We start from the raw sequence: 10,996 nt of genomic DNA, 5'->3' as shown, positions 1-10,996 counted from the left end.
ATTTATTTATAATGATACTTCAAAAAAAAACGTAAATCATTAAAAGTTTGGGTAAGTACCCACAAGCACCCGGGGCAAGAACCCACAAACACCCGGGGCAAGAACCCACAAGCACCCGGGGCAAGAACCCACAAACACCCGGGGCAAGAACCCACAAACACCCGGGGCAAGAACCCACAAACACCCGGGGCAAGTACCCACAAGCACCCGGGGCTAGTACCCACAAGCACCCGGGGCTAGTACCCACAAGCACCCGGGGCTAGTACCCACAAGCACCCAGGGCAAGTACCCACAAGCACCCGGGGCAAGTACCCACAAGCACCCGGGGCAAGTACCCACAAGCACCCGGGGCAAGTACCCACAAGCACCCGGGGCAAGTACCCACAAGCACCCGGGGCAAGCACCCACAAGTACCTACAAACACCCACAAGTACCTACAAACATCCACAAGTACCCACAAGCACCCGGGGCAAGTACCCACAAGCACCCGGGGCAAGTACCCACAAGCACCCACAAGTACCTACAAACACCCACAAGTACCTACAAACATCCACAAGTACCTACAAGCACCCACAAGTACCTACAAACACCCACAAGTACCTACAAGCACCCGGGGCAAGTACCTACAAGCACCCACAAGTACCTACAAACACCCACAAGTACCTACAAGCACCCACAAGTACGTACAAGCACCCACAAGTACCTACAAACACCCACAAGTACCTACAAACACCCACAAGTACCTACAAGCACCCACAAGTACCTACAAACACCCACAAGTACCTACAAGCACCCACAAGTACCTACAAGCACCCTCAAGTACCTACAAGCACCCTCAAGTACCTACAAACACCCACAAGTACCTACTAGCACCCTCAAGTACCTACAAACACCCACAAGTACCAACAAGCACCCACAAGTACCTACAAGCACCCACAAGTACCTACAAACACCCACAAGTACCTACAAACACCCACAAGTACCTACAAACACCCACAAGTACCCACAAGCACCTACAAACACCCACAAGCACCTACAAACACCCACAAGCACCCACAAGTACCCACAAGCACCTACAAACACCCACAAGTACCTACAAACACCCACAAGTACCTACAAACACGCACAAGTACCTACAAACACGCACAAGTACCTACAAACACGCACAAGTACCTACAAACACGCACAAGTACCTACAAACACGCACAAGTACCTACAAACACGCACAAGTACCTACAAACACGCACAAGTACCTACAAACACCCACAAGTACCTACAAACACCCACAAGTACCTACAAACACGCACAAGTACCTACAAACACGCACAAGTACCTACAAACACGCACAAGTACCTGCAAACACGCACAAGTACCTGCAAACACGCACAAGTACCTACAAACAACCACAAGTACCTACAAACACGCACAAGTACCTGCAAACACGCACAAGTACCTACAAACACCCACAAGTACCTACAAACACGCACAAGTACCTACAAGCACCCACAAGTACCTACAAGCACCCACAAGTGCCTACAAGCACCCACAAGTGCCTACAAGCACCCACAAGTACCTACAAACACCCACAAGTACCTACAAACACCCACAAGCACCCTCAAGTACCTACAAGTACCCTCAAGTACCCACAAGAACCTACAAACACCCACAAGAACCTACAAACACCCACAAGAACCTACAAACACCCACAAGAACCTACAAACACCCGCAAGTACCTACAAACACCCGCAAGAACCTACAAACACCCACAAGTACCTACAAACACCCAAAAGTACCTACAAACACCCACTAGTACCTACAAACACCCACAAGTCAGTAATCTGGCTAATGACCAGTCGTCGGTAATCTGGCTAATGACCAGTCGTCAGTAATCTGGCTAATGACCAGTCGTCGGTAATCTGGCTTAATTACCAGCCGTCTGTAATCCAGCTTAATTGACAGATGTCGGTAATCTACCTTAATTACCAGTCGTCGGTAATCTACCTTAATTACCAGTCGTCGGTAATCTACCTTAATTACCAGTCGTCGGTAATCTACCTTAATTAACAGTCGTCGGTAATCTATCTTAATTACCAGTCGTCGGTAATCTACCTTAATTAACAGTCGTCGGTAATCTACCTTAATTACCAGTCGTCGGTAATCTACCTTAATTACCAGTCGTCGGTAATCTACCTTAATTACCAGTCGTCGCAGCGGCCGCATCAACGTCACGACGGCAATATTAAAACCGTCTTATCACACTATCGATAGGCCATTCCAACCAAAAGGCAATAAGAAGAAACAATCGGATTATTATGAGGCAACTATACGTTAAAAAAGGCCAATATTGGTCACGCTGATATTTCCCAATAAACTGTGTATAAATGCTAAAATATCGCAGATTGGGGCAATTTTTAAAATTTAAATTAAACATACTTAAAACTAATTTTTCTTAATAACAAGAAAAATGGTCCTACATTATAGTGTAAAGTTTCATTTAAGATCGTCCCCAAAACTAACCAACGTATAGTTTTTCTAAATCACGAGTAACTGATTTGTTTTTTTCCAAAAATTTCCCATGTTATTTCTATGGGAAAAATTCCTGTTTTTCATCAAAAGGTGTGATTAATTTTATGGAAATGAAAACCACCCTTAGCAACTTTATTTTTTATAAATTAGACTAATTAATGGATCTCTTTGAAATTTTAACCACATATTGAGGGCCCGAATTGTAGTTCTGTGGAATTTATTCAGAACAATTAATGAAATACAAAAAAAAACTACATCCAAACAAAAAACCTTCCTTATACATTAAGAGCAGTATGAAGTCTTATCTAAGAGAGCTATCGCTCTCTCAGAATGATAATAGCTGTTCGTTGAATGAAGAATTGAAAGTTGAAAGTAATCTTCCTCTAATAAATAGCAACTGCTAAAGGTTGTTGGCCAAAGCATGTGGACGCCTAAAGAGATATAGACAGAAATAAGAAATTTTTGGAATTGTAATAGATTTATTTAAGATCAAATAAGACTTTACGAAGCTGAAAGCTTTCTTTCGCGACCATGAATTGAAATAATTTTATTTGCTTCATTCCCATGCTAAAATAAGTTTCAGATTGTTACCAGTCTTTCTGGTAAAAATTTAGAAAATCAAGTTTACAACTGAGCAGTGAAATTGGACTATGGCACTGTGGAGTTTTCGTTGGAATCTTCAAGTGGCGTATCAAATACACCAACTTTGCCCGGCGAAGAACGAAAGAAATCCAAGATTGTTCTTTTGATTTTGTCACTTTCAGTTTCGTAGTATTTCAGCTACCAATCTGCCTTCATATTATCGTCATTCTATCCCCAATATGTAAGAATAATTCGGTTTGAAGTATGAACTACCTATCTTTCTTTTCAAAGGCGATTCTACAATTCGCACAAAATCACCCCAACGTGACTAAAGTCGATAGTTGAAATTGATAATTGTTTTCAGTGCCAGACCAGGGGAATATCGGGTCTCATAATTGGTTTTATCATTGGAGAAAGTCACGTTTTAGCCATTGTTATGGTATATGCTCAGGTTTGGTTGGTAAGTGATAAAATAAGTAAATTACACGAGTTATAGATCTATTAGGCATTTCTCTCCTACATCCGAGTCAGAATCAACCTCTCCATTTAGCATGTGATAGCTCTACTTCTTCCCTTTCCAACAATATAATATTTGAGATAACAACAATCAGGACTCGGGTAATTAAGCTAAATAGAAAACGATAACATTTAACCTCTGAAACCCAACCCGCATCGTCAGAAGTACGTCGTTTTGTCCCATATCACTGCCTCGTTTGTTTGTCAGCTACTGATATCCTGTACCACGTGTAATGAACTTCTGATAAACTCAAAAAATTATCAATATCAACGACTTTCTTTAATTAACATTAATCTAATTAAAGATGAATTACGTATCGCCAAAAAATCAATTCGTTTCCGGGATGTTTATTACTGGACTCGCCTCTTTGGTATTTGGGTATTTACACTAGTGATTTAGAAATCTAAACAATCTAAATAATCATCCTATTCCTTTCCTGACACAGTTTCACCGATAAAATCGCAGACAACACTTGTTTCATTTGGAGTTGCGTCGTTCTAAGATTGCTTCATGGATTAGGTATTGCGGCAACTGATGTCATTGTCAATGTGGAGACTCCAATGGAGCACCTCTCCACAGCCCTGGTACGCATCTTTATACAAAATATGGGTTAACGGTATTGAACAAAGGTTATTTTAAGGCCATTTTAGAAAGTCTGGCAGCTGTCTCCATCAGCATTTGAGCTCCGTTAGGTGGAGCTCTTTACAAAGTAATGAACTTACATGAATGCAGACTTCGAAATAAGGATTTTTTCCAAACTCGTGATCCAGGCTTGTGACCCCTTGGGACCAGTGAGGCACGGTGTTTGAATTAAAAAAGTGGTCCAACGAATTAATGAACTAGTTTTGGAATTAGAGACTTGTCTTATCTCGAAGCCTACATGAAACGGGGCCAGAAAATTTTCAGTTAAGCTGAAGTATTTCAATATATATTATTAGACACATCACTTTTACAAACCGTTCTCTGTCTCGGGCAGTTTGTGTTTAGCCCAAGGCATATTCATGGCGTTATTTTTAAACAAAAAAGGTATAGGTCCTCGCAAAATATGTAAACCAATGAAATTATCAATATCTAGCAGGAAAGGAACCCGATGTTGCCCGTTTTGTTATTTTGTTACCTTTAAATGATTGCGGAAAATTGAACCCCAATCCGGTCGTTTAGGACGCACCAAACCAATAAGTAAATTTTAGTGAAATTTTTTGACATGCTGACGTAATGATAAAAATATTTTTACACTTCTTTCCGTCATTTACAAGATGGCCACGCAATGAAAAATAGTTCATTGTGTGCAAATTTTCATACTACAGGGTAAAGCAGTTATCAGTGACAATCGCCTCATATATACATAAACCCTAAATTTCCAAAACATTGTTAAAGAGGCATAGGCTTGAATTCAAACGTCAACAATAGCTATGTTTAAAATGATTTTAAGAATAACGTTCCGTAAAACGATTTAACTAGAATTAAGGTAAATTAATGACGATTAAAATAATTAATATAATTAATATCAATCATATTTATTTAATTATTTAAGAAACACCTCTTAACTCCGTTTCGACTTGGAGAGGTTCATTTTGGTTTCCCAACTTGTTCTCTCTTGTAAAATTTTTTTTCTTGGTGCCAACAAACGTCTGCCGCGGAAACCTCCGTGTCTATTCACGTGAGCTCTGTTGGGAAGTGAACAAGTTGGGAAACCAGAATAAACCTCTCCGAGTCGAGACGAGGGACACTTAATTTTCTGAATGTGCTATTATCGCTATCGTAATAGGATCATATTTAAGCGAGCTCTGTTGGGAACGCAAAAAGCTCAACTTTATAACTATCACAACTAGAGGCTATGGCAAAAGCCTGATATGTAAACCTTGCTGTTTGATCATTTCCTTGTTACTAAAGACGGGCCTTATGGCTTAGAGGATCGATTTCTCGTTATCGTTTAAACTAGCAGCCCGAAAAGTAATAAATTGTCCCAACAGGCTGACGGGCAACGATGGGTGCCTTTGCTAAAAGTATATCTATTTTTAATAAGATATTTTTTGTTACACTTGCAGACCATAAAGAAGAATTTACAGTATGTGGCCTTCTCTCGGAGACATTCGCTGTATCATTGATACCCTATTTGTATCACATGACTTTGTGCGGTTCGTTAACTGGCTTCTTTGGTGGAATAATCGAACCTCACTTGAGAAAGGTGAGAACTCTTAAAGCGTATGAATAGATAGCTAAATTTGATTTCTAGGGATTAAGTAATAACAGGAATGTGTGGAAGGGCGTTGGAATGGCTAAAGGGGCTCCCGGTGTTAATTCCCTTGATAGTGGAAACATATGGCGAGGCCTTATTTATTTATTTTTTGAAAAGTGTAGCTCCTCCCCCATCGTCGGCTTAACCATCTCCTGAAGGCGGTAAATGTCTATTCGTTTCAAACTAGGGACCGAGCGGATAGAGGGTGGAGTTAGCGGAAGAATTTTCACTTTTTTGGCAGCCAATGAAAATATTTAAGCGATAAATAATCATATTTCGTCAGTCTATGTCGTCGCTAACATAAAATAAGCCACGCCAGATGTTTCCAAGATTATTTCACGCATATTATGATTTGACCTTGGCCATTCCAACTGCCCTCCATTCATTCCTGGTAAAAATAGTATCAGTTTTTACCTTTCCGAGTGACGATGACGTCACGGAGAGGTATCACACTGGACGTGTGTGTGTGTCTGTCACCACGTTCGAAGCTGGAAAATCGGTGCAAGTGCAGTGTAGTCCCAATATCCGAACCGTGTTCACAGAAAGAAATATTAACTTCTACTCCATTATATTCGTTAGTGTTTAAATGTACGCGGCGATCGGCTAGTGTTATGATAAACGCCTTGCATATCAATGGCACGCCGGCTTCCACCAAAGATTCAAGCAATTGCAGCTTTTGTTATCATTTACTGTGAATCAATCGCTTTATATACCCTTAATTTACCAAAATTCTGAAAAAGGTGTTCGCTAGAAGTCAAACGTCTACAATAGCTATGTTTAAAATGATTTTCGGAATAAAGTTTCTTAGAACGACTTAACTAGAAATTACTGACTATTAAAATAATTAATATCAATCATATTTATTTAATTATTTAAGAAAAATTTCTTAATAGGGTACATAGCCGTCGTTTCGACTCGGAGAAGTTTATTTAGGTTTCCCAATTTTTAGGAATTTAGTTTTCACTAGTTTTGATTATTTCAGTTCAATTTGACTCCAGTCGCTGTTGGAGGCATAATTTTATCTACAGCAGGGTTTCAAGCCTTAACATACCTTCTGTGGGGTATCATAGCAGACAAAACAGTGAGTTAATCAACTGAGTCCTAACAAAATGATTATATTTCATCAGAGATGAGTAGAAAAGGAGCAGTATTTTGGAGTAAACTAGTATAGACCTTTTCGATATAAAAAGAGGGTAGACAACTCTCAGTATCGGGAGATACAAGGAGGTTGACCCCTGGCCGCCTCTGGGCATTCTGATAATCCCCATCCTACAGAGCTAGAACCAAAAACCGAGATGGAAGGCGAAGTTTTACTTTGTACTATTAGTTACATCGAAATGGTCTATTCCACACTGGGAGCCGAAATTCACACACATTGGGAAAGAAATAGTCGAAGGGGGTTAATTTGGTTCCTTCTTGTCACGTACGTTGCTGTTTGTTTAATAATTGAGCTACTACTTCGTGCCCTCACTCAAACACAAAGTGTACTGTTTTCAAAACGTGTCGTACCGAGTGCGCAACTAGAGCCAACGGACTTTTTTCTTTTCAAGATTGCGGGAACTCTAATGCCGCGATAACCAAGATTTTTCATCCTCCCGTTGTGGGAGTTAAGATGCACGGTTGATAATCTAAAAGGCGCGTACAATTCGTCTCCTTTTCTAGTTTTCTACAGCTCCCTGATTTCTCTAACCCGCCATTTAGAGCTCAGTTTTACAAGTATAGTTTTCCCATTAACCCGGATCTGGAGTTACAAGGCATCCGAGAATATTATTTCCATGATTGAAGTCATTAACTTCCGCTGTCAGTTATAAAACTTTGCTTTGTGCTCTAAATACGCGCCTGTTTAAATGGGATATTGTTATTTAGTGAAACTAAATTTGTTTAGCGAGCCTTTAAAATTTAAAAATTAGCATTGATGTTTAATTTTTGGGGCTAATAATAACGAAATTCAACCTTAGACTTATACTCACGTAGAAACGTATATGTGATGTAACAATAGGGGAATTAAATAGCGACAGAAAAGAGTTAAATTACTTCAGCGTAAAGGGTGTTTCTAATAAGTCTGCCTTAAATTAAAGGGTGTGTTCTCACGGGGACCATGAGATCGACCCCGAATGCTTCCCTGGAGATACTCCTTGACATGCTTCCTCTTCATCTCTTCGTTGAGGAGGAAGATGCCATGGGGCCTACAGGCTCTACAATAATGGCTGCTGGGTACCCAGACTTTGGGATCACAGCCATACTAAGCTCTTCCGGGAGTATGCTGCACTTGAGCCATCGCTGACGATGGTCTCTGACAAAACCGTTACCAGCTTTGATTTTACAAAGCCACTCAGCATCCACTTTCCAAGTCGGGCCGAGTGGACTAACTTGCTGCCTCTTGGTACCGGGATTGAAACTTTTGGTTCACCGATGGTTCTAAGACTGATTCTGGCGCTGGTGCCGGCTACTACTGCCAAACCACAAGGGTGTGTTTCTCAGATAGTCTGGGCACCTACGCAAGTGTGTTCCAGGCGGAAATTGCCGCGATCTGTTATTGCGCGGACTTCTGCATCAAGAAAGGGTATGACGGACGGACTGTGAGAATTTACTCTGAAAGTCAGGCCGCCTTGAAAGCGCTGAACCAGTGTCAGATTACTTCTCAACTGGTGGGCAGCTGGCTTGATCTGCTTGTGCGACTGGTGTCCCGCAACAGGATCCAGTTGTACTGGGTGCCGGGGAATTGCGGGCATCATAGAAATGAGCAAGCCGATAGGTTTGCCAAAAGGGTGGCGGAGGCCAAGTTCTTGGGACCGGCACCGGTCGTGCCCATCCCCTACGGGTACGCTAGGCGAAGCCTGCGTGACAGGTTGTCATCTGTCATTCAAAATCAGCTATGGCATAATATGGAGGGCCAGGGACAGACGAAAGAGTTTGTCAATGGCCCCTGCAGGTCTCGGGCTAGGGACCTTATTGCGCTCAGCAGATGGGATATTGGGCTGGCCACCGGTCTTTTGACCGGGCACTGTCGGCTAAATAGACACCTCCATCTGATGGGCCTTGCTGACGACCCTCTCTGCCGGTCGTGCCTGGAGAAGGAAGAAACTCCCTCTCACATACTGTGCGAGTGCGATTACTTCGCCTCACTCAGATTAAATCACTTTGATTCACATACTGTGGAGCCCTCACGGGTCTCTTCCCTAACGGTGGAACGAATTCTACGTTACGCCGCGGCCACGGGTCTCTTCCAGGCCTGAATATGAGGGTGCACAATATGCCTCTGGCATCGGTGCTAGGACGTGAGTCCCCACTCTCCCCCAATAATATAAGATTAAAACTGAGCGAAAGTGTCTGAGTGGGGTCAACAAAATTCAGTTACGGAGATATGGGCTCCCAAACATGGTCACTTAAACGTTTGTGTGGAGTAAAACATATCAGCCTTCAATAGTCTTCAATCTAAGAAGATTTTTGAACCTTTATCTAGCAGAAGTTTGCTATTAAACTGATAGAAGTGTGCTTACGCTTGTTTTAGCTGCAAGTGTTTTGGATCCCATACGTCCATAACTAAATGTTGTAGACCCATTTTGTAGGAATATTTCCATGCAATTTGACCTAAAGATCACACCCTTTAATTTATGACACAGATATCAGAAACAGCCTGTATAAAAATTTCGTCATCAATAACAAAAGTAAGTCAGTAAGTTATTTTCACATTTCAACTATACGCAACACTATTAAATATTTAAAAAAGGGTCTGTAAAATAGGTGGTGAAGTTTTTATTTGGAAAAGTTGTTATTGACGTCACAACGCCCCCACCCCGGGGGTAAGCAAAACGAATGTCTTTCCTTCTTTCCGGGAAAAAAGTGTTAAGTCATTTTCCCTTTATTGTGTTATTCTGCCTTATCCGGCAGGTGAAATAATTCGGCCAATCACTGCTTCTTTGCTATTGCTACCGTCACTTGTGCTACGGTCGACGGACTCTTAGGAGTGGTGGACTTGGGAAACGCCGGAGCGCCGTGGTTCACAATCAATCACAAGAGAGATAAACCGGATGCGAGGAACCACTTTATAATTATCAAGAATTAGTTCCTCTTTGACGCGTTTTACATCAGCTGCTGAAGTCAATGATTGAAGGGGGATGACTTTTCTAAACTCGAAATCCCTTAGAAGACGTGAATAAGTTAATCACGAATTTTCATCACGATTTATCAACATTAATTTTTTCCTGTGTTTCAAACTATTTATTTCTCGTCAAAAAATATCATCACGTTAATTGGTATAAGATGTTTATCGGATAACATGATTTGGGCTAACCTTCTTAAAACGTTCATGTTGTAAACGGATTTTGAGTCTATTTATGTTTGCGAATATCAAATGAATTGTAAAGCTTTTCAACTTGAATTAACTAACAGCGTAATTAACTTAATAGCATTAATTATTAAATTTATTGAAGGTGTAACTAGAAGAAAAACTGTTAATATAGACCTCGGGTTTCTCTTTCAATCTCGAATTAATTGATTTCAATTTAAGGAAAGTGAAATTATACATCGAATAGAGTGGCTGACCTGGTAATAAAAACAACCTCATGTATTCTCTATTTCTAGTTTATTCATTTTATATTATATTATTTCTTCTATTTCTGTTTTTCAGATCAGTACATGTAGCTGTTCAAAATACAGGCAAGTGTTTTCAGTTTAAGGTAGTCATGGACGCTGGATCTCTAAAGGGACTGGAAAACAGGATAGATTTCTCTATAGCACGTTTGCTTTGTAAAAAAAATAATAAAAAAACGGGTACGTCTAAGGTCGTTAAATTTTTTTAAAATAGTTTTATGAAGAATCACAAAAGACTGGATGTTATTGAGTTTTCCCAAATTGACAGCCCCCATCCCTTCCCCCGATGCTATGCTAGAGAGGACTTGGTTTGTAAAGCGGGTGTTTTCCGGTCCCTACCTGTACTGTAAGTTGAAGGTTTAGTAGAGACAAATTTCTCTGCTCCAGGTATATGGAACGACACACTGTTTTTTTATCTCGTTTGGAACGTTACTGCTTTGGCCGTGAGTACAACTAGACTAAAATTTATAGAGAGTAATATTATTTTCGAGATAATTTGTTCTTGCTATTGGGATATTATTCCACGAGTAATTAAACTA

At 40.7% G+C, this 10,996-nt stretch overlaps 1 protein-coding gene across 11 annotated transcripts; it reads left to right on the top strand.

The window, feature by feature from the left end:
* Nucleotides 1-1,343: 1,343 nt before the first annotated feature.
* Nucleotides 1,344-9,981, top strand: LOC149679090 (uncharacterized). 11 transcript variants are annotated; one of them, XM_089836904.1, is made up of 9 exons: nt 1,344-3,349; nt 3,473-3,995; nt 4,071-4,209; nt 4,266-4,651; nt 5,674-5,813; nt 6,847-6,945; nt 9,488-9,532; nt 9,609-9,667; nt 9,756-9,981. In XM_089836904.1, exons 4-9 carry the CDS (start codon nt 4,627-4,629, stop codon nt 9,757-9,759), a joined length of 372 nt encoding a protein of 123 aa, XP_089693030.1. In that variant the 5' UTR covers nt 1,344-3,349; nt 3,473-3,995; nt 4,071-4,209; nt 4,266-4,626; the 3' UTR covers nt 9,760-9,981. The 11 variants fall into 11 exon arrangements, 9 of the variants coding, with proteins under 9 accessions (XP_089693030.1, XP_089693031.1, XP_089693035.1 ...); XM_089836905.1 differs by having other exon boundaries at nt 1,344-3,568; nt 3,930-3,995; XM_089836909.1 differs by having other exon boundaries at nt 1,344-3,995; nt 4,276-4,334; nt 4,564-4,651.
* Nucleotides 9,982-10,996: the final 1,015 nt, after the last annotated feature.

Source organism: Phalangium opilio, unplaced genomic scaffold, assembly GCF_054372755.1.
Source record: "Phalangium opilio isolate 3A_F unplaced genomic scaffold, DU_Popi_V2 ptg000042l_1, whole genome shotgun sequence".
Taxonomy (NCBI): domain Eukaryota; kingdom Metazoa; phylum Arthropoda; class Arachnida; order Opiliones; family Phalangiidae; genus Phalangium; species Phalangium opilio.
This window is presented reverse-complemented; position numbering and strand designations above follow the sequence as displayed.

Bases quoted from the DNA above. Each gene is read 5' to 3' on its own strand.
- LOC149679090 (XM_089836904.1), top strand. From the start codon at position 4,627: ATGGCGTTATTTTTAAACAAAAAAG. The intron at 5,814-6,846 runs GTGAGAACTCTT...TGATTATTTCAG, and splicing joins TCGAACCTCACTTGAGAAAG to TTCAATTTGACTCCAGTCGC. The intron at 9,533-9,608 runs GTAAGTCAGTAA...TCTGTAAAATAG, and splicing joins TTTCGTCATCAATAACAAAA to GTGGTGAAGTTTTTATTTGG.